At 58.6% G+C, this 21,321-nt stretch overlaps 3 protein-coding genes across 9 annotated transcripts in view; 1 reads left to right on the plus strand and 2 right to left on the minus strand.

The window, feature by feature from the left end:
- The window catches only part of Slc4a2 (solute carrier family 4 member 2), a 20,093-nt gene extending 11,250 nt beyond the window's left edge, over positions 1 to 8,843 (minus strand). For 2 of the 4 annotated variants that reach the window (XM_023712897.1, XM_004628991.2), the window contains exons 1-8: positions 8,646 to 8,843; positions 6,499 to 6,612; positions 4,650 to 4,815; positions 4,255 to 4,496; positions 4,056 to 4,174; positions 2,774 to 3,006; positions 2,547 to 2,689; positions 1,108 to 1,288 (exon numbers count right to left, since the gene is read on the minus strand). In XM_023712897.1, coding sequence (XP_023568665.1) covers positions 1,108 to 1,288; positions 2,547 to 2,689; positions 2,774 to 3,006; positions 4,056 to 4,174; positions 4,255 to 4,496; positions 4,650 to 4,815; positions 6,499 to 6,549 — 1,135 coding nt within the window. In that variant the 5' untranslated portion in view covers positions 6,550 to 6,612; positions 8,646 to 8,843. Of the gene's footprint in view, positions 1 to 1,107; positions 1,289 to 2,546; positions 2,690 to 2,773; positions 3,007 to 4,055; positions 4,175 to 4,254; positions 4,497 to 4,649; positions 4,816 to 5,897; positions 6,006 to 6,498; positions 6,613 to 8,645 lie in introns of those variants that run through there. The other 2 variants (XM_004628992.1, XM_023712898.1) reach the window with 2 other exon arrangements.
- A 1,612-nt stretch (positions 8,844 to 10,455) lies between these two features.
- Cdk5 (cyclin dependent kinase 5) lies at positions 10,456 to 15,409 on the plus strand. 2 transcript variants are annotated; one of them, XM_004628989.2, is made up of 12 exons: positions 10,456 to 10,584; positions 11,187 to 11,275; positions 11,349 to 11,416; positions 11,528 to 11,588; positions 11,684 to 11,740; positions 12,395 to 12,490; positions 12,613 to 12,687; positions 12,840 to 12,936; positions 13,106 to 13,175; positions 13,762 to 13,822; positions 13,927 to 14,007; positions 14,107 to 15,409. In XM_004628989.2, exons 1-12 carry the CDS (start codon positions 10,548 to 10,550, stop codon positions 14,191 to 14,193), a joined length of 879 nt encoding a protein of 292 aa, XP_004629046.1. In that variant the 5' UTR covers positions 10,456 to 10,547; the 3' UTR covers positions 14,194 to 15,409. The 2 variants fall into 2 exon arrangements, with proteins under 2 accessions (XP_004629046.1, XP_004629047.1); XM_004628990.2 differs by lacking the exon at positions 12,395 to 12,490.
- Positions 15,410 to 15,624: 215 nt separating this feature from the next.
- Positions 15,625 to 19,118, minus strand: Asic3 (acid sensing ion channel subunit 3). Of its 3 annotated transcripts, none has more exons than XM_023712881.1 (11): positions 18,370 to 19,118; positions 17,626 to 17,776; positions 17,237 to 17,364; positions 16,896 to 17,094; positions 16,754 to 16,810; positions 16,518 to 16,665; positions 16,309 to 16,400; positions 16,146 to 16,225; positions 15,980 to 16,051; positions 15,828 to 15,880; positions 15,625 to 15,753 (listed from the first exon to the last, which is right to left on the minus strand). In XM_023712881.1, the coding sequence occupies exons 1-11, from the start codon at positions 18,901 to 18,903 to the stop codon at positions 15,675 to 15,677; spliced, it is 1,593 nt and encodes a 530-aa protein (XP_023568649.1). In that variant the 5' UTR covers positions 18,904 to 19,118; the 3' UTR covers positions 15,625 to 15,674. The 3 variants fall into 3 exon arrangements, with proteins under 3 accessions (XP_023568649.1, XP_023568648.1, XP_023568650.1); XM_023712880.1 differs by having other exon boundaries at positions 15,625 to 15,774; XM_023712882.1 differs by lacking the exon at positions 15,980 to 16,051 and having other exon boundaries at positions 15,625 to 15,774.
- Positions 19,119 to 21,321: the final 2,203 nt, after the last annotated feature.

Consider the following 21,321-nt stretch of genomic DNA (forward strand, 5'->3'; position numbering starts at 1 on the left):
CCAGCCCCCCCCCCTTTTTTTTGAGACAGTGTCTTACTATGCTGTTCAGGCTGGCCTTGAACTCACTTTGTAGCCCAGGCTGGTCTCTGATAGGTTCTGGCCCTGGTATAAATTGCTGAGTTATTATGGTGCTCATCTAACATGGCTGAAGCCCTTATTTTAAAATAAACCTTATCTTCCTAATGACACTTCCTCCTCCTTCCCCATTCCAGCCCTGGATACAATTTCCTCTCACCTTTCCCCCACACAGGGGAGACCCCAGTCAGCTCCTTACATGTAACTAAAACTGACCCTCTAACTCCACCAGTAACAAAAGGCCATAAAAGGCTCAGCTTTCAGGGTTTCAGGTCAGAGGATCCTCCCCACCTGCCCTCAATCCTGTCTTTGGAGTTAATAAAGGCTTCTTTTATCTTTCCTATCTGTTTACTGTGCTGCAGAAAAACCTAACAGTCTCACAAGGATCCTTCTGCCTCAGCCTCCCCAGTGCTGGGATTCTGGGCATGCACCGCTATACCCGGCTAGAGCCTGTTTTCCTAATAAGTTAAAGAAGGGTCGAGAATGTGGCTGAGTGTGAAGGCCCTGGTTTCAATCCCCAGTGCTGCCAAAAAATTAAAAAAGAAAAAGTCCTTTCAAATCTATCAGGGTGTTTATCTGACAAGGTCAACTTTCAGAAACAAAGAACTAAAGAATAAACAGAAGCCAAGACTCCCGAGTAGCCAAAGCAGATCACTGAGCCTCATGATAAAGCGCATACACTTCACCCAAAGCAAAGTCTCTGAACTCTTAGTTTAGAAACAATTCTAAAAGGTTTTCAGTCCTTAGCTGCTTAGAAACCAGACACACCGGAAAACTGGGAGTGACTTCCTCCTCCTCCTCCTCCTCGACAACAGCAAGGCATAAATCAGCAGCCAGGGCCTCCCAGCCCTGAGGCGAGGTTGTTTTAGTGTCCCTTGTGCAGACTTACAGGCTACCTCAGATTCCCCGAATTCCCTAAGGTGTTAAGGAGGCAGGCCAGGAATTCTAGGAAGCTGTCCATGAAGATGGTCCAACCCTACCTTCAGCCATCTGGGAGCAGAGAGTTTTGTGGGGATTTAGGGGCCAGGGTACCATGGGCCAGGGTCCGCCGCAGCTCCAGCAGGCTTCGGAAGGACAGCGATGCCACGTGGGGCTTCCCCCAGCGCTCCGTCTCTTCTTCCACATCCTCCTCGAATTTGATCCAGCGTGCTGTCTCCCGCCACTGAGGCTCCTGGTTTTTGTCCAGCAGCAATTCGTTCAGCTCCACAAACACCTTGGGGCAGGATGACAAGGTGCTGCAGTGTGTAAGTCAAAGCTGGACTGGGGTGGGACAAGTGTCACCAGGAAGGCACAGTGACCAGGGGCATAGTGGATGGCACATCCTTGGGCAAGGCCTGCTAAAGGCCCAGGGACCTGGGACAAGTGACTGACCAGTCCAAGACGGGCATTCCTGTGCCTGAGAAATGACAACAACGATACTGACCTTTAGGGCTGGGATGAGGGCTAGAGAGCGGCTGTGGAGCCTGAGCTGGTGGTGCTCGCCTATACTCCCAGCATTCTGGCAGGCTGGGGCAGGAGGGCTGATGCAAGTTTAAGGCCAGCCTGGTTTACACAGTGAGTTCCAAGCAGCCCGAGCTACATGGCAAGACCCTGTCTCACAAAAAGGAGACAAAACCCCCAAACATCAGGCCCCTCCACTTCTCTTTGTACAGATTCAGGACAAACTACCTGCAAGGAGCGGAATGGTCACTTTCACTTCGAGGGCACTGCTGGGGTGGGGCGGGGCAGGAAGCAACTTGCTGAGGGTGGAAACCATCTCTAGCCAGTAGCTGTCCAAATGCCGCAGCCCAAGGGGACAAGGCAGGGGTGTAGTTTACTACAGGGCAATTAGATCTCAATAAAAATACCTAAAAATATACTCGGAGTCCAAGACCAGGGCCCTCTGGTCTAAGACAGTGTCATGAAGAAAATAGATGACCTTGGCCAAGTCACATTTCATCCTGTATGGCCGTCACCTTCACAAGTTGCTGGAGGACCAAGGGATACAGAGGTGACTCGGTTTTGAAAACAAAGTACACACCCATACTCGGGGGTGCACACCTGTGATTCCATGACTTTGAGGGCCATCCGGGGCTAGGTAGTGCCAGCCTGAACTATATGGCAGGGCGAAACCTGGCTCAAACAAAAACCAAAAACAGACCCAGTACAGAAAAGAAAGCGAAGTGCAGTGCTACTCCTCTGAGTCCCCTCCAGCCAGGAGGGTTCTTTGCACAAAGCAAAATAAAACCTCTTCCTCAGACTCCTGCCAATGGCTAGCAGATGCCCCGACACACACATCAGCCAGGTATCAGGTAAAAATTATAACTGCAACACCTGGGGAAGGCACCCTTGCGGGCCACACCACGATGCCCACGCCAACCTCTACTCCTGCAGTCTTATGCAGAGTACAACCCAGCTACCACAAAGGGTGCTAGAAATCACTACTGAGGGAGAGGGGAGCGGCCAGAAGTGCAGGAAGCTGAGAACAGTACCTCGTGGGGTTTGTGGGGGGCCCGGGGTCGGGCCCGAGGCGTTGGACCCGGCTCTCGCCCTTCTCTGGAGCTCTGGGAGGACCCTTTGGCATTCTTCCGCACCAAGTGCCGCCGTACACCAGGCACATCCTCGAACCGGTGACCTGGGCGAGGGCAGGGCCAGGGTCAGGCTCCCGGGCTTGCGCTCCTTGCCCACCCCCAGTGGGCATGCTCCGCCCAGTACGCACTCTTCATGAGATCCAGGTCAGCTGTAGCTAGTGTCTGGGCCTCACTCTCGTCGGTAGGGACCCGGGGCAGCAGCGCCTGCTCCACTCCGGTCATGCTCCCGATTCGCCTTCGCTCCTGAAGATTGTAGCTGCGATGCCCAGGTGGGCCTTTGGACAGGGGGCGCCCAGAGGCACCACCATCGTCACCCCCAGCTGTGCCACTAGCCACCAGGACTGCTTCCTCCACCAGGGTTCTGCAGACAGAGCAGCCAAGAGATGGAAAGAGCTGATCTCCCTGCCACACAGGGGAACCATGGAAAGGGGACCTTGTAGAGGCCACCAAGCTTTTAGCTGCACATAAATACCCAGCAGCACATGTGCTAGGGGAGGTGACGCTGTGGGAAAATGCCAGTGCAGGGCATGGTTTATAACAGGTGTTGGTGACTGTGTCCTCAAATGTTGCTAGTTCTTCCCCTGTCCCTTGCCCCTCCCAGATATACCTGAGACTGAGATTAAAGACATTCACAAGGTCCCCGATTCCTGATCCCACCAATACCAGAGCCTCTGACCAACTGTCCTTGTCTCCCCACATAGACAGTTCCACATCCAAAACCCATGTCTCCTCCAGGACTATGAGCCTTCAGGGCGTACCCCACTCAGTGTCTTGGCCTGACCACAGCTCTGCCCGCTTCTCTCTTCCAGTCCCCCCTGCCCAGCTTTCCCTGAGGCTCTGTGGTACATGGGCACTGCCCTGAAGGAGCCCCATGTACCTACCTCACTTTCTGGTACCCAGAAATCTTCACAGTGCCTGGCACCAGAAAACATGTTCACGATAGTTGTGACCTTGAGACCTCTTTTAGAGTCATTGGCTAGTGACCTCCAGCCCCTATCATCTGCTGTGACCGACGCTGTGTCTAACCTGGGCCACTGGGTACAAGTGACATTCTGTAACCATTTCTGGGCACTTGGCTTCCAGGAAACGCTGTCTCCCCAAGGATTAAAGTGGTCTCCTAGTCTTCCCAATCCCCAGAAGCCCCAGTAGGTGTCAGGAGGTCACTAGTCGTCTCCAAACCAGTATCTGGATGAGGGATCAGTGGGACGGCTGGGGGACGAGGTGGAGGACAGTATACATTACAAACAGCCAGCAATCGGGGCACTTAAGACACCTATCTACCCAAGCAGTGGCTGGGAGACAGACCTAGGATTTGAACCCCAGCCTGGTGAATCCTGCTTGTATTTCAGCACCTTCCTCACCCCAGTACAGAAGTGCCTGTGTGGGACCCTGGAAGGAAAGTATACTTACCCAGGCTGGGCCCTTCTGGTGGCCTGGGGTGCAGCCTCCTGGTGGGGTAGATCTGCAGGGGGAGATGGACTGGTCCTCTCTGCCTTCCTCTCTGTGCCCTCATCCTCCTGGAGAAAGAACTGCAACAGGGACAGGAGTGGCCTATGAGGCCAGGCAGAGACCCTGGCGATATGTCCCAGGAGCCTGGGCTGCCCCTCACCTGCACCGAAGATGGTGTGGAGGTAGGGGAGGGCTGTGTGAGCACCCGGGCCCCTTCAGCCTCACTGGTCTCATCCTCATCTTCCTCTCCCTCTTCAATGGTGGGGGTTTCCCCGGTGGGCGTGGTTCCAGGGCGCCTACGTGGCTTCCGGCCAGAGCCCTGGGGGGTCTTGCGGCGGCGGGCATCAGGGGGCAGGTGAGTGGACAGCGGGTGGTGGATGTGGTGGGAAGACTGGCGGTGGTCTGTGGGAAGGTGGAGTTTGGCTGACAGCAGGCACCTCACCCCTCAGCTGCCATTCCAGCCCCCAGCCTTGGCTCCACCCGCTACACCCGTCCCCTAGGTGCTGGGCAGTGAGGCCTAAGCCCCCAGCCGCCCTTTTCTTGCCAGCCCCTCACATTCAAAGTCTTCCTCCCCATAGCTGCGGCCCAGCTCCTCCCCTCCACGGGATCCGGCCTCCTGGAGGATCTCCTCGAACCGCTCCACGCCCAAGGTGCGGTGAAGGTCGTCTTCCTCCTGCTCCGGGAAGCCCGGTGTCCCAGGGCCCACGATCTCCGGCTCTGGCTGCAAGGAACAGGAATGGAAAGCACAGGACTTCACTGGAGCTGCCCTGCAATGCTCCACCTGCCCAAGGCCAGAGATCCTGTACCGTAGCTCTGTTCTCCAATCCCAGAAACCCAGTCCCTCCCAGCAACCTGTCCCCTCCCAGCAAGTTGCTCCTCTCAATGCCAGGGACCTGGGTGCCCTGCAGCAGCTGCCTGTGCCCTGGGCTCCCAGCTGTGTGGACCCCATCTAAATAGTCCGCCCATTAGTTCCAAGGCAGGCGGCCCGGCCCACCCTGAAGTCCCAGCATCAGTCCTGTATCCAGCCGGTCTGCAGCTGGAGGGAAACTGTGTGAACCAGGCAGTTCTCTGAGCAGACGAAAGAACTCTTTTGGCGGCAGGACAACTGCTAAACCCCCAAAAAGTAACTTTTGGGAGCGCCCAAGCTAACTGACCTCGAGTAGGTGGGAGTTAAACCCACCTAGCCCTTCCTAGACGGGAACGTGTGAGCTTCCGGGGGCCAGAGGATCCCCTCACCCCGCAGCAAGCACCCCCACCCAGCTCCTCGGCCACTGGCCCCGCCCCTCACCCCACCCCCACGCCCCCCACCTGAGTCATCCTGCGGGAGCGAGCTCAGCCGGCAGCACCAGCGGGCAGCACTGGGCAGGGACTGCGGCGTCTACCGGAGGAGCTCGACTCAGCTAAGCGGCCGCGCCTGGCGGACAGCCTTGGTCCAGCCCCCCACCACCCCCTACCGGTCTCAGCTCCAGGCACCGCCAAATATTTGCTCAAGAGTTCCCGGACTTGAAGGGCATCGGGACCTCCAAGGGCGGGGGTATGAAGCCCCCCATGGTAGTGCCAGCCGCTAGAGCCAGGAAGGGCAGGGGAGAAAGGCGGGTCTTGGGGGGACGCGAGGAGGGCGGCGGTGGGGAGGGGCGTCAGTGGTCAGGATCAGCAAGGACTGGGCAGGGACTCCGGATGGAAGGATGAGGGGGCTGGCACCTGCCCACAGCCGGCTGGAGCCCAGCCCCCCCCACCAGAAGCACCCGCCCGCGGGAGGAGGGGGAGGGCACGGGGGCTGGGGGCGGCGCGCGCCCCTCGCACCTGAGGCCGCAGGAGGAAGTCCATGGCCGGCGGGATAACCCTGTGAAGGAGGGAGGAGGGCACCTGTCCGCTCCCTTCCCAGTCACGTGCCCCGCAGGACCACAAGTGACCAATGCTGGGAGTTAGATTGTGGCCCTGGGGTTAATCATTAGACTTCTTAGGAAAATCAGGAGGGGGCCTTGTGGGGCGGTAGCCACGTGGGGGACGGGTGGGAGGGACCAGAGTGACATCTGGGGTCGAGGGCGGGGCTGTGGGCGGGCCCAGTCACTACCAGAGAACTCAGCCCCAACCTCTCTGTGTGCACCCTTACCTAAGGCCAGGTCACTGGGGGGTCACCAGGTTTGTGACCCAGGGTTCTCCAAGTTCTGCCCAGCTGTAGTTCAACTACCATCTGAGTCTTCAAAAAGAAGACTGACAACAGACAGCTAGCTGCCCCTATTCCAGCAGCGCCCCAACATACACGCAGGTACATGGTCAGGGTGCAGCAGCACCTCTGAGGAACCCACCCAAGGCTTCTTTTGCAAGCCTTTGCAGGCCCCCTTTACATACCCCCACGCCTGACTGGCAGGACCCAGGCCTGGGCACCTGAGTCAGTACTCACCGGGTGGAAAGGGTCTGCGCCCGACGCAGGGCGCCGGGGGGCGCTGCTCATGGCCAAATCCTAGCCTTTTTCACTGTCGTTTCGACTTTCAGAGCAACAAGGTGGAGGCATAACCTGGATGAGGGACAGGACCGGTCACCATCGAGAACAGAGCTGCCCAGATAGGAAGGAGCCCGCAGCAACCTGCCACACGGATTCTCCTAGACTAGGAAGGGCCTGGAAGTGGCCCTCAGGGGCGCCAGGAGCAAAGAGGAGTTATTTATAGGAAGAAAAGAGAACAAAGGCACACAGGAGAGGACTGAGGCACACGGGCCACAAAGGGCCCAGAGACTGAGCAGGAAAGGACTGGAAGGAGGAGAGGCTGCAGAAACCGGGGGAGGAAGGAGTCAGGGCCCTGCCTGGAGAGCCACAGACCAGGCGAGAGTGATAAAGAACCAGACAGGAACGGGAGTGAACGGGAGTGCAGGGCCACGCAGAAACGGGAACCCAGCAGAAACGGGAACCCAGTCGCAGCGACCTGGAGGTGGGCCTGAGCTGAGAGGGGTGTGGCGTGGAGTAAGACACCCTCTGGGGCGGAGGGCTGTGAAGGGGGGGCAGAGAGGAAGAATCTGGACAGAGTTCAAGACAGCAAGCAGGGGGCCTGCTAGTGGGGATGGGTACCCCCCTTCAGCTGTGCCCGCAGGCTGAAAGAAATAGGCTCCCGAGGTGAAGGGCAGGGGCCCAGTTCTACACAGCAGCAGGCAGGAGGAAGGGGCAGGCAGTGGGCACAGGCTGAGCAGAGCTTTATAATGGGGGGGGCACGTGATGGCTGGGAGGGGTAGACAAGAAACCCCAAGGTTCTGCCCCATTCCTCCAGTCCCTAGTCTGGGGCCAGGAAAATCTGAGTGGCAGGGCTGTGGCCCTCCTGACTCTGACTGTAGGGGAGCTTGGGCAGCTAGAGGTGGGGGTAGGGATGTTGCATGTGAGGGGTGGGGGCTGGAGCAGAAGTAGAGGGATCCCAACCAGTGTAAATGAGGGTGCCCATTCCCGTGGGGCAGCACTCAAGCCTCTAGCGACTCACAGGCAGCTACCCAACTGAGAGCTACCTGGGGGTAAAGACAGGTCAGCATAGGGTCACAGAAAAAGGCCTGAGGGGGTCTACCCAGGGTGGGGAGCCTAGCTACACATTCCTGGCAACCACCGCAACTCAGCTGACTTCTTTCCACCTCCCCCTCCGCAAGCCAGCAGCCAGGGCCTGCCAGTATGGGGGAGAGGTGTCGGGGAGGAGACCGGGTCTGGGAGGCATGCGGGGCTTCGTCTGCGGCACCTAGGCACTCTCACTCCCACCTCCTGGCTTTGCCCTCTGTGCCCCTCCATAACCCCTCCTCCATCAGCCCATGGCCCTTCTCCCCTCCCCTGCTGTCCCAGAACACAAAGCGGCTTCTGTCAGAGCATCGGTGCCCATAATCCGGATGGGGGCACATTCCGGGACCAGCCCCGACCAGCCCGGAGGATTAGCATCTCTCCCCTTGCCCAAGGGATTAGCACCCGGACCCCCACTTGGGCATTAACCACTCCTCAAGTGAGTTCGTACATTCCTCAGCTCTTCGCTGGAGGGAGGCAAGAAGGAGGACAGGGTGGCTCCTGGACTTCGGGCAAAGCTGCCCCCTCACCCAGCTCATCCTGTTGAGGCGAGTCCCCAGGAATCAGTTCTAACTTCCCAGGCTCGACGTTCCCGTCCCCACCCGGCGGCTCCCTCCTGTGCCCGACCCCTCATCCTGACTTGACCCGGCAGCCCCCATTCCTGGCCCCGCCCCCATCCCCAGCCGCCCAGCGCAGGGTGCCGAGGACCGTGCTGAGCCCGCAGGAGCGCAGGGTTACTCCAGCCCGCCCCGGAGGAGTGGGAGAGCCGGTGGCGGCAGCTCCCGGACAGGACTCCCTCCCGGTGGCCGGCGAAGCGGCACCCCAACGCCGAGCCCTGGACTCCACGCTCTCGGAGCGCCTCCTCATCTTTCTCCCCAACACCTCATTTCCCCGCGCCCCAATCTCCGCCCTTTCCTCCGCTTCCACTCCCTCCCCGCTCGAGTCCCGAGTTTCCCCTCTCCTCCCTCCCCTCCCTTCCTCCCCTCGCGGCCCTGGCCCTCCCCCGCCACCACCTCTCGGCTCACCCGCTCGCTCTGGATTTCAGGCCCCAGGGGTCTCGGGGGCTCCCCCAGTTCTCCGGTGCTCTCGCGCGCTCCCGACAACTTCCCCGTGCCCACCCCGGGGCGCGCCCCCGCCACTCCCAACTTCTCCCAACTCAACTTTCCCCCGCGCCTCGGGCCGGCCAGCCCCCTGCGTGCGCGCCCTCCTAGCGCGCCGTGCGCGGCCCCGGCGCGTCGAGCCAAGAGGCGGAGAGCAGGGGCCGAGACCCACGGCGGGGGCGCGCTTCCTGGAGGCACAGCCGGGCGCCCGAGGCCCGGCTAAGGAGACCACCTCCGTGGCCCATTCACCAAGTCCTGCGAAGCTGCCACCCCGTGATTCCCAGGTCGGGACTCTGGCGCCCCGGGGACGCTCTCTCTTGGCTCTATTATGGCACCTCTCGGTGGAAAGCGCTAGGCTGACCCTGGGGACCCGGAGTGCACATGTATAGCGGGGGACCCAGGAGCAGAGGAAGTTAAACTATAAACACATCAGGAATCTGAATCTTTTCCGGCTGTCCCTCTCCAATAACCCGCGGCGCCCCCATGAAAACCTCTGGATCTGCCTGAGGGGTGGAATGGGACCTGGTAGAGGGGTAACACATTGCCCTGAGCTGACCCAGACAGGCCAATTTGTAGGGGAATCCCCACCCTCGTCTGTGTAACTCCACCCTATTCATAGCTGCCACTTATCTTTTAAAGACCTTTGTGCATAATCTTGTTTTGCTAACCAGGTTATAAATTCTTTCAGATAAGGAACCCACTTTTTGCCTTTTTAATCTGCTATGAGGGTAAATGTCAGTAATTGTTTATGCAAAAGCAGTCAGATAGAAATGAGTTAATTAACACCTGGTTAGTACTAACTCTGGTTCCGGCACTGATCTGCTGCTGCTTGGGACTGTTTGTGCCCAGTTCACAGCCCTCAAGAATGCAATCATGAGACAATTAGAGAGCAGAGCAAAGAAATCTATAATCAACTCCATGGAGGGGTGAGGTAAAGGCTGCTGCTAGTGTAGCATCTGTCTGTGGTCTTGTCTGTTGATGGGGGTAACCAAGTTGCCAGCCCTCGTGGGCCACACCTTGGCTGACTCCAGTGGGCTCTGCTCTGGAGGCGGGATCTGGGGGACTTACAGGTCCAGACACCTTGCCCTGGCATGTCCCAAGGCAGCGGCTCTGGCAGAAAGAGGTACCTGGCACGTGTGTCCTTCCACTCAAATTCAGCCGCAAATGGAGTACACCTGCCTCGAAACCAGACCTGCGATCAGCTAGTCCCTCTAAAATCAGTTTCATCAAGACAAGAGCCACTGTCCAATCAATCCTGGGGTCACTATGTGTCCTGGGAGAGGTAGAAACCTAGGCTGAGATCTTTAGGGGGTCTTTGGAAACTCAGTATCACCAACCAGGTCAGAGCTAGGCCACTAGGGCCCAGGATCTAGGCCGCCAAACCCCAAGCTCCAAACAGGGTGCCCCACCCTCACGCACGCTGCATTCTGGAACACGTAGTTGCCGGTACAAGACCGCCGTAGTCACAGAAAAGGAATAACAAGAGCAAGGCATACTGGGAGCGTCGGCGCCAAGGAGGGACGCCCGGAAAGCGGATACGCTATGCTTCCTGGGACTTGAAGTCCGGGGTTGGCCTCCGAGGTGGCGCCCTGGTCCCGGGAATGGGCGCAGCGAGAGTCAGCGCGCAGCCTGCTGGGTATCGTAGTCCATCCGCCCGCCGCCCCGGGCGTCTTTGGGAAACCTGGTCAGCCCAGGACTACAAGACCCAGAATCCCGTGCGCGGACAGCAGGGCGGGCAGGCCCGGAGGCTGGGGTGCCGCCTCCTCTGCAACGCCGGGGCCGAAGTCTTAGAACCCAGGGCCCGCAGGGGTCCCGGCGGCCGCCGCGATGCAGAAATACGAGAAACTGGAGAAGATTGGGGAAGGTAACGGAACCACGACATGTTCCTGCAAGGTCTTCTTCCGTAGATCCTATAGTATTGGTGCTCCCTACAGCGATACCTGCAGCTCCGACCTCGGCACTGGCAGAAGCCCTGGCCGCTGAGCCCAACACTTAGTGCAGACACCAGCCCTCCCCCTTGTTAGCATTTCCCGCAGACTCCCATACCCAACCTCAGCACTCCTCGTAGACGCTACCTCCCAAGCGAGCACTTCCCGCACTGCCCATCCCAAGGCTCAGCACCACTCGCTAACCCCACCGCCACCCCCAGCTTCAGTTCACTGCAGACCTTCAACCTCAGATTTCCACAGGGTCTCGTTGTTCCCCTAGACCCCTCTTTACTATTTCCAGACCCTCCTGGGGCTCCACCTTAATCAGTTCTCTTTACCCTTGGGCCGCAGGCCCCTTTCCCCTGAGCCTCTGCAGGCACCTTCTTGCCGAGTCCCACCTGCCCCATCCTCACTCACAAAGCTATTCCCAGCAGGACCTTTTCTTGCACGCTCAGACGCTGCCCCCTCCCGGGAGGAATTTCCTAGGGTAGCGGAGGATGTGCCATCCTCTCCCTCATTCCTGGCCTCCTTCCCCTAGGCACCTATGGAACAGTGTTCAAGGCCAAAAACCGAGAGACCCATGAGATTGTGGCTCTGAAGCGTGTGAGGCTGGACGACGATGATGAGGTAGGATTGGGGCAGAGTGGGCAAGGGGGGCTGGGGGTGTTCTGACTGCTCCGCCTGGCTCCTGCTCACACAGGGTGTGCCCAGCTCAGCCCTCCGGGAGATCTGCCTACTTAAGGAGCTAAAGCACAAAAACATTGTCAGGTGTGTGTGCCTGTCCTCCCTACCAGTCTTTGCGGGTGTTGGAAAGGGTGGGGTTCAGCTGCCCAGGCTGGTACTCGGGGACCAGCTTCCTGAGCCCTTCCTTTTCCCTAGGCTTCATGATGTCCTTCATAGTGATAAGAAGCTGACTTTGGTTTTTGAGTTCTGTGATCAGGTAAAAGATGGGCTTGGAGGGCAGTAAGCCTGAAAGGGTACCAGGATCCAGACTGAGTTAAACTCGGCCCTGTTCTCTACCCCATCCCTTTTCAGGACCTGAAAAAATATTTTGACAGCTGCAATGGTGACCTCGATCCTGAAATTGTGAAGGTTAGGGGAGGGTTGTCCTGGGAATGCATGAGGCTGGGTGGATTTGAGTTCAGTGTGACTGCTTCTTCAGTACAGATTTGGGCCTGGAGGGCTCAGAGAATGAGCAGACCCTGCTGCTGTTCTGCTGGAGCAAGACCGGCATTTTAATATGGTCTTTTTTGACTTGGACAGTAAGGCTTTGATCTCAGTGATGTTTGCATTTGAAAGATGTGAAAAGAAAGCTTGCAGAGATAGTTCCACTTGTTCCAGAAGTTCTCACTAAATGCTTTGTTGTGCCCCAGGCACTGGTCTAGCCCTAAGACCAAGCGGCTCGGTCCAGGGTCCGGGAGAATCAGGTTCTCAGTAATACTGTAGTGCTGTACTAGGTTTGTGTTGATGGTCACGGCATGTGTGCTCAGGTGTGGCCAGGCAGGGGCAGTCAGCTGAGCCAGGAAGGCCAGGAGCCCCACCAGACTGTAAGCTCCTGAATGGCAGGAGCCAGAGTCGGCTGATTTACTGCTGGACCTCTGAAGGTCCTGGAAGGTTAACAGGTGGGATCCTCTGTGCTCAGTGCTCTGAGTACAGTGGGCCACACAGCATGGCAGAGGGTACAGCAGGAAAGAAGCTCCTGCTTGGCACAGCCTCACACCCAGCGTCTCTGACCCGCTCTCCCAGTCATTCCTCTTCCAGCTGCTGAAAGGCCTGGGATTTTGTCACAGTCGCAACGTGCTGCACAGGGACCTGAAGCCCCAGAACCTACTCATAAACAGGGTACTGCTCTGGAGAAAGCCGAGAGTGGAGAGGCTGGAATCGGGTTGGGGAACACTGGGGAATGGGCCAGGGTGAGGGGAGCTGGAGCCTGCTCCCTCATGGCCCCCGTTCTCTTCCCTCAGAATGGGGAGTTGAAATTGGCTGACTTCGGCTTGGCACGAGCTTTTGGAATCCCGGTTCGCTGCTACTCAGCCGAGGTGAGCTGGGGGAAGGGATATGGGCGTTGAGGAAGGAGTGCCCAGTGACCATCCAGCACCTCCAGGGCTGTTTCCATTTTCTGTCTGTGCTGCCTCCTGCAACCCTCTCCAGCCCGCTAAGTGGAGATCCTTGTGGGTGGGGCTTTCTCCAGGTGGTCACACTGTGGTACCGTCCACCGGATGTCCTCTTCGGGGCCAAGCTGTACTCCACGTCCATTGACATGTGGTCAGCCGGCTGCATTTTCGCAGGTGATATCCTGGGGCTTTGTGGTAACACCTTCATGTCTTTCATGGTTGACATACAGCATCTGGAGGGTTTGCTGTGGGGAGAGGGAGCAGGATGCTTGGACTGAGGATGAAAGATGCATGGGGGAAGAATCCTTCGCCTATTGTAGTTGAGTGTCCTCTCTTTCCCCAGAGCTGGCCAATGCTGGGCGGCCTCTTTTCCCTGGCAACGATGTGGATGACCAGCTGAAGAGGATTTTCCGATATCCTTCCGCTTCCCCTTGCCTCCTACTCTTGTCCTCCCTGCAGAAGGGGAGTGGACAGGGATCTTAGAACAGGGACAGGGGCCAAGGAGATGGCTCAGTGGAATAAGCGCTTCCCTGCAAGCACAAGGACCTGAGTTCAATCCCCAGTTCCACAAAAAAAAAAAAAATCAGGGACAAGAGTAACAAGGGGAGATCCAGGGCTTCTCCAGCGGTGAGGGGAGCAGAGCTCGCTGTCCCCTTTATGGTGCACGCTGACCCCTTCAGGGTACATCCTATAGGCAAGGAGGGTGCTTCTGAGCTAGGCAGTGTCCCAGGGTACAGCAAGCAGAAGGGTGGAGGAGAAGATGACCCCTTAGGACCACGGGCATCCTGTTACTAGTTAACATTTAGACCCAGCTAACATGGCTGGCCATGCAGTGGGGTGAATGGGAGCTACAGGGGAGTGTTTGTCATGAACTCAGGTGCAGAATGGGAGGGGCAGGGGTGAGCCAGTGTGAGGAGCTCTCCCACCTGGAGGGAAGAGCACTCCCTACCCCTGGAGGTGCAGAGCCCTTCCCACGAGTGACCTTGACCCTGTGGACACGCTGCTGGGGACACCAACTGAGGAGCAGTGGCCCGCCATGACCAAGCTGCCGGACTATAAGGTGTGATTTGCGAGAGGGGTCAGGGCTCATGAAAGGTCCCTGCATTTTCAACACCAGGGCCTGCGCGTCTCACACCCCTGGTCCACCTCTCTGCCCCTCTGCAGCCCTACCCAATGTACCCAGCCACAACGTCCCTGGTGAATGTGGTGCCCAAGCTCAATGCCACAGGGAGGGACTTGCTGCAGGTAGGCCACCAGGATGTGTCCAGAGGGACAAGGGGGAGGGCAGGCAGGGCTGTGGCAGCCACCCAGTGGGAGCCTGATGCCTTTCCTCTCCCTCTCCAGAACCTCCTGAAGTGTAACCCTGTCCAGCGCGTCTCAGCAGAGGAGGCCCTGCAGCACCCCTACTTCTCCGACTTCTGTCCCCCTTAGGCCCCAGGCCCTGGCTGCCAGGCTGGGGCCTGGCCTATTTAAGCTCCATGAGGAGGGGGAGGGCGGGTGGGGGGTTGCTGATGTCCCACTGCGCTGGGCCCAGCCAGGGTGGAGCTGCCCTAGTCAGAGGTCATTGCTCCTCTCCATAGACTTGATTTAATTCCAGAAACTGGCTCCTTTCCCACAGTCTGAGGTGGTAGGGTGTCCAGGAAGGGGGCCGGGAGCTATGTTCCACTTAGCATCCTCTGCAGCCCTGCTTCCAGCTCAGGCACCCCCAATTGTCCACACCCTGCCCCCAGACTGTAAGAGACCTGAGTCCAGAGGCTGCAGGCCTTGACCTTTGACCCCCTTCCTGGAGTCAGGGCCCTCCTGGGGACAGGGCCTTGTTGCCCCCACCGCTTTCTGCATTTGACCCTCTGGGAGCAAATATAGGCCTCTGATCAGGGACCAACAAGGGCTGTCCTGTCCTTGTGGCTGTCTGCATCTCTGCCCTGTCCCCAAAAACCTGCAAGAAAGACCCAAGGATCTGGTTCTACCAGGAATAACCCTGTTCCCCTCTGCCAGTTTTCCAGTGGCCGAGGCATAGAGAAAAAGAGAAAGGGGTCTGGGGCCAAGGCCTGGGGTGTCTTTCCTGGCAGGAGGGGAAAGGAGAACTCCATGGTCCCTTCTCAAGCTGGGTCCTTTTACTCTTGCGGGGAGGTTGGGGATGTAAGAACTATTCTCCTGGAATGCTGGGAACAGTGGCATTTGGAGGCCGAGGCGGGAGGACTGCTGAGAGTTTGAGGCCAGCCTGGGCTACATAGCAAGACTGTCTCAAACAAAAGACTGTTCCCATGGAGACAGGCCACATTTCACGCCTGGTCCTACATGTAAGAAGACGAATCATGGCCTTGAAGGAGGATCCTAGTTTGTGTTCTTAGAAATGGAAGAGCCAGACCAGACGTGGTGGCACATGCCTGTAATCCCAGCATGGGGAGTGAAAACAGGAGGGTCACTACGCGTCCGAGCTGCGTGGTGAGACCCTGTAACAGATACATTAAAAAAAATCAGAAATGGAAGAGCCCCTCGCCTTCTCCCCTGCTTGCTGGGCTCTGGGTGGGAGCCCCCTTTCAGCTGTGCCCCGATAGTGCACTTAGCACTCACTGACCAGACTCTGCCTCCCCTTGAGCTCTGGCCCTGGGGAGAGGGTCGTCTTCTCTGAGATCCCCATAAACTCAATCACACTGAAGTATAAATGACTGATCGCCTCTTCCTACCATCCATGTGAAGGCTCCCTGTGCCCCAGCGTTGATGCTGCTCGCGATGGCTGGTAGGTACTTCTCAACTGAGGAGGGCTTGAGCACCGGCTGGCTGCTCTCCGCCCTGAGACAGGAACACACGAGACGGATGTATTCATGCTTTATTTGGGGTGGAGACAGCACGGAGGCACAGGCCAGTGTGTGGGAGGTGGGGGTGTGGCCCTGAGCCCCTGGACTGCAGGTCTAGAGTCGGGTGACCAGGTAGCAGGTGCGCTGGGAGGCCGAGAGCGTCTTGGTGACAGCGCAGGATGGTATGGGAGGCCTGGGGAGACACCAGAGGCTTCTGCAGGTGCCTTCACTACTGCGCCCTACCTCTTGGGGGGCATTTTGTGTTACCTGTGGCTGAGGTGAGGAACGTGGGTCCTGTGGCCAGCCAGGCCTTCCTGAAGCTGCAGAAGGAAGCGGGGGGGGGGGGGGGGGTCAGTTGCACTCTGGGTGGAGGCCTAGCGCCCCTCTAGAGCTGGCAGGGCAGGCACAGGGGCTGTTACCAGATTGGTGCGGGAGTGCCTTTGGGAGCGCCTTCGGTTCCAGAAGTACCCCAGCACCCTGTCCTGGAACACCTGGGGACCAGCAGCAGGGGCGGTGGCCAGGGCACACCTTCCCTGGCCCTCTGGGCCAGCTCCTCCCCTCCCCCAACCAGGGCCCCCGGCCCACCTCACAGAGGAAGTCTAGGATCTCTAGGATGGTGAGCAGGCTGGCTCCAATGAAGAGCCCCATCTGGCCCCCGATGTCGCCTGGGGAGGCAGAGTGCCTGTCAGCAGTCAGCTCAGCCACCTGCCGGGCCACACCCACATGACCCTGGGCCCTCTGCACACACCGAGCAGCTCCGACATCTCATAGGCCTTCTTCTGGTCCACTGTCTCATAGTTGAGGGCCTCAAAGAAGATGTCAAGGGCAAGCACATTCTCTCTGTAGGAAAATGGGTCTGAGTGTTTGCCAGGCTCCAGAGTCCCTGAGCCCGCCCTGATGAGGCCTAGGTCTGACCCCTTTGGGCCCCACCCGCCCTGCTCAGCTGGCATGGCTTACACGATGTAGGCCTCGCTGCGGTTGAACTTCCGGGCCAGGTAGCGGGCAGCAGCCCGGCTTGGAAGCCGCACCATGGAGAGCTCCTTGGCGTAGCGCGTGAGGGCGCATGGATTGGGGCAGGCACACGTTTCCTTCCGCACCACGGCATCTGTAGGCCCCAGAGGCCTGGGTCAGGGCCACCAGCCTGGCAAGGCCAGGTCGAGGATGGAGCTCAGTGGGGGAGGCTTGCCCCTTACCCAGGGCTGGGTCCGCACAGTCCTTGTACTGCTGGGGGCTGCACACGGGTGCGCTGCCTAGAGTTCAAGGAGGCAGATGCAGGCTCCTGAATGCTCTCCAAGGGGGCTTCCCCTACCCCAAGATCGGACCACAGCTCCTTACCTGGCATATGCATCATCCTACACCCACACTTTCGAGCCACATAGCGGGCCTCACAGGCCATGCGACATCCCATTAGGCTGTAGGGAGGGCTGGGGTTGGCAATGGGGCTGGGGGGATCCAGGAGATCAGAGGGTTCCTCCAAGTCGGGATCCATAGATGTGGAACTGCAGTCGCCCCAGGGCGGCGGCAGGAAGCTCAGCTGTGGAGGGGTGTGTTAAGGAGGATCTGGGACAGGGTGAGAGGTTGCTGGAGTCTGGAGCCAGACTGAGGGACATGGGGTGTAGAATGGGGTTAAGGAAGAGGGAGGAGGCGGGACTAGGTTGGAGGCACAGTGAGGATACTTGCTGCTTCTGACAGGACACAAAAGTTTGGTACCCTGGGGCTGCCCCAAAGCCCAGCTGGTCGATGACCGGAGGCTCTTCCTGGCTGTGGATCTGCACTCGGATCCCCACCTCAAAGGGGGTGTCATCTGCAGGGAGGGGCCTTTGAGGCCTGAGCCCCTTGCTTGGCAGCCCGCTCTGCCTGGGGCTTGGAAGAGCCACCCTTCCTCCTGCTCGTGGAGAGCGTGTGCCTTGGGGCCTGTCCCGGGCAGCTCCTCCCTCCTCACCTTGCCCTAGCCTTTCACGAATCATTGCCACCCTCTAGCTTCACATGTGGACCCCTCCTCCACATCCAACCCATACCCACACTCCTCCTCAGAGGCAGCCACACCCCACGTGTGTGCCCCTACCCGTGGGCTTCCACACTGGCAGATACTCTTCTTGCTGCACATCCAGCAAGATATCCAGGCCGTTGCCAGCACCACCTTTGGAAGTGGTGAGTGGCTCTGCCCCGCCAGCACCAGAGTTGAATGTGTAGCACTGTCCCATCCGGGTGAAGATCTGGCAAGGGGGCAGGAAGTGACAGCCCTCTCCCCAGACAAGCAGGAGCACATGGGGCATCTCCTCCCCTTGGGCTCCTTCTGGCTCTTCACGTTGCATTCTGAAGCCCTTGTGTTGATGCCCCAAGCCCTAGACAATGTAGTGGAGCCCTCTCTGAATCACCACTGCGCCCCCTGCACCCCCACCAGCCGCAGGCACTGCCTACAGGGCAGGTGTGACTTCTGGGGTACAAGGAAAGGAAGGAGGTAGCTGCCTTCTCAGGCTGGCAGGACACTGAAGTGGAAGAGGAAAGCAAGTTCTTCCCTGGCAGAAAGAAGGTCTGTGGCCTGCGGGGTGGAGGTACCACCAAAAGCCCTCCATGGAGCAGGGTCCATGCAGCTAGCTGGGGTCAGTGGCTGTGCCCTGTACAGTGCCACCCAGCTGGGAGACAGGAGACAGGATGGTACTATGGGGCAGGAAGGTTGGCCTGCAGGAAGGAAAGGGTGTTGGGCAGAGGGTGTCAAAGTTCCCTGACGTTGGGGGAGTGGGATGTGTGTGTGTGTGTGTGTGTGTGTGTGTGTGTCCCTGGGCAGGATGTGTGGGAGGCAGCTCACCATGGTGAAGTTCTCGGGCCCACAAGGCTCTCCTCGGTAGTGGCAGTCCAGCAGCATGTCATCAAGTGAGTGGCCGGCACGGGCATAGAGCTGTGCCATGTCGAAGGTGGGGCTGGGCATGAAGCCGGGCGGCGCGGGCGGCCGGCCCAGGGCTCGTAGGAAGGCGGCGTGCTCGGCAGGGTCCAGGCCCAGCAGCGCAGGGCCGGCCCAGTGCAGGTCGTTGGGTGTGAGACGGGAGCGGCGCAGTGGGTTGATGTTGCAGAGGGTGACAGCAGGGAAGGTGAGCCGGTTGCTCTCACGCTCGTCCAGGACAGTCTCGTGGTGGAACTCCCCATAGTAGCGGACCCGCTCCACCACCTGGTAGAGGAAGGCTGCCAGCGACAGGAGCACAGCCAAGGCCCACAGCCCACGGCGTGGGGTAAGGCCACCGGGACGGAAGACGTGGCCCAGGCCATGCAGCGTGCAGCTGCTAGCAAACACGTGGATGTCTGCACCAGGCCTCTGAACCTCCTGTGGCCCTGAGATGCCCTTCATGGCTGCAGCTGGAGAGGAAGAGGGAGGAGAGGAGGCCTGCAGCTTAGAGGGAGCTTGGGTGTCGGCAGGCAGGACTCAGGTGCCCAGGCAAGGGCCTGGCACGTGAAGTGGGCAGGGGAGCGGGTGGGAGAAGAGCTAGGGTGAGAGGTGGGGAGGCACTGGCCTGGTGAGGCAGGAAGCGGTGACCCGTGGGTCCAGCTTGGCCTTCTCCAGAAGCAGGCGGTGGCTCAGCCCTCGGCTCCGCAGCAGGGACCAGGTAGGGTACAGGCGCTGGTGGCAAGCCCAGCCTGTGGGGCGGCGCTGAGTAGAGCTGCTGCAGAGGATTGGGTTTCAGCAGTGAGGGGGGCCCAGGGGCCAGCAGAATGGTCTGGGGGGCGGGGAAGTCCCTGGAGCCCCAGGCTGAGCCATTAGCACGGGGGTGGGGGGTGGGGTGGGGCAGCACTGCTGTCAGAGACCATAGGCGCCAGGAGGAAACCACAGCGGTCCTGGGGAGGGCTCGAAGGGAGCCCAGAGGTAAGTGGGGTTTGGGGTGCTGTTGGGGTTAGGGTTGTCTCTGAGACCTCAGCACCCAGGTTGTAGCCCCTGCGTATCAGGCCTGGGGTCAATTACTGACTGGCAGCCCAGCCCCTCCCTCTGCTGTCTGGCTCTGAGTGCCCCACCTGCGCTCATCTCTTTTTGTGGAGTAGACTTGGCTCTGGACCAGGCCAGAGCGGTGGGAAGACTGGGCATCAGCAGATCTCTCCTCTCTGTGCCCCCAGCATCCCAGGTCCTACTGCACGGGCAGGGACACCCCTTGTGGGAGTCAGATCCCCACCTCCTCCCCACACTCAGAACCTTGTTGAGGAAGCTGATCTGATCCCCAGGTATCAGGGGTGCCCTGCGACTCCACACCTTCCTCTTCTTACTGAACACACCCCAGAGACCCTGTGATACCCCACACTTGGGAAACCCTGGTAGAAGTGGCTGTATACTGTGCCAGGGCATGATGTGTGAGGTTTACTTGACCACTCGCCCTGCTGAAGAGCAGCGGGGCTTTCCAGTCTTTTCAGCACAAACACTTGCTACCAATACCAGTGCATGGGCGTAGACTTCCAAAAATACAATGGCCAGGTCAAGAGGCCACGGCAGTGCTGCTCTGATGTCACCACACTCCCCCATAGCAGGGCTGTCATTTTGTGCTTCCACCTGCATGCGAGAGGGAGTGCCTCTGCTCCTGCATGGGGCGCCTCTGTGCCAAGCCCGCCATGCCCCCCAGAAAGCTGAACCAGCATGATATCTGAGCAGGGTGAAAGGGAGCTGGGTTGGGCTCCCCACAGGTGCAGCAGTGACCTCGGCAGTCGCTGCCTGCAAGGCCAGTGCTGGCTAGGCTGAAGCTGCACAGGGCACTGGGCCAAACTGGACGGTGTGGCCCAGCTGAGCCACAGGGGCTTGGGAAGCACAGGCATGGGGACAGGGGCTGGTCCCCACTGCACTGTCAGCTCCGTACTGGTGGAATGCACGCTGACACTTCCCACAGGCCTGAGAAAGACAGCAGGTGTGTCTTTGTGGACTTACGCAAGTTTATTTCATCTTGTCTGAAACTTTTGGGGCCGCCAGATTGATTTCAGTGGCTTTTGGCTGTGAGTGGTTGGGGCATCCTCCAACAAAACATGGTCATGCTGTGCCTCAGCTGTTCCTGTCACACTTCCAGGCCGTGTGGGGATATCCTGGGCTGTTGTCAGCAGCGCAGGATGGGTGCATGATTGGGAAGGGATGAATATGGTGGCTTGTGGCACAGCAGTGACCATTTCGTGAGTCTGCCACAGTGATTTTTGTGTCTTGCTATGTGGTTCAGGCTGCCCATGAACTCACATGTATCCTCCTGCCTCAGCCGCCCAAGTGTAGGGATTACAGGCACACACCACAGCCAGCTCATACTGATTTTTTTTTTTTTTTTTTGTGGAACCGGGGATTGAACTCAGGTCCGTGCGCTTGCTGGGCAAGCACTTATCCTACTGAGTCATCTTCCCCGCCCCTATCAGTTGTAGGGTCAGCCAAATAGCTCAGTGGATTAAAGCACTGGCAAGCAGGCGAAGGGGTCGGGGGTTTGATCCCTGGGCCTGCTGAGAAGACAACTGAGACTGAGTATGGTGGCATGAGCCTGTAATCTCAGCTCTTGAGAGGCTGTAAATAGGCAGATTACTATTAGTCTGATCTAGTAGTGAGACCGTGAATACTCTGTAGACCCTTCCCTAAAATAAAATGAAATTCAGTCATGATCACAGGTCATCCTTTTTTTTTTTAATAGCGAAAGAGACAGGGTCTCAGTATGTAGTTCAGGCTGGCCTTGAATTCACTGATTTTTTTTTTTTGGTGGAACCGGGGATTGAACTTGGACACTTGGGCTTGCCAGGGAATTGCATATTCCACTGAGCCATC

This window comes from Octodon degus, unplaced genomic scaffold (assembly GCF_000260255.1).
Source record: "Octodon degus isolate 3935 unplaced genomic scaffold, OctDeg1.0 scaffold00027, whole genome shotgun sequence".
NCBI classification, from domain to species: Eukaryota; Metazoa; Chordata; class Mammalia; order Rodentia; family Octodontidae; genus Octodon; species Octodon degus.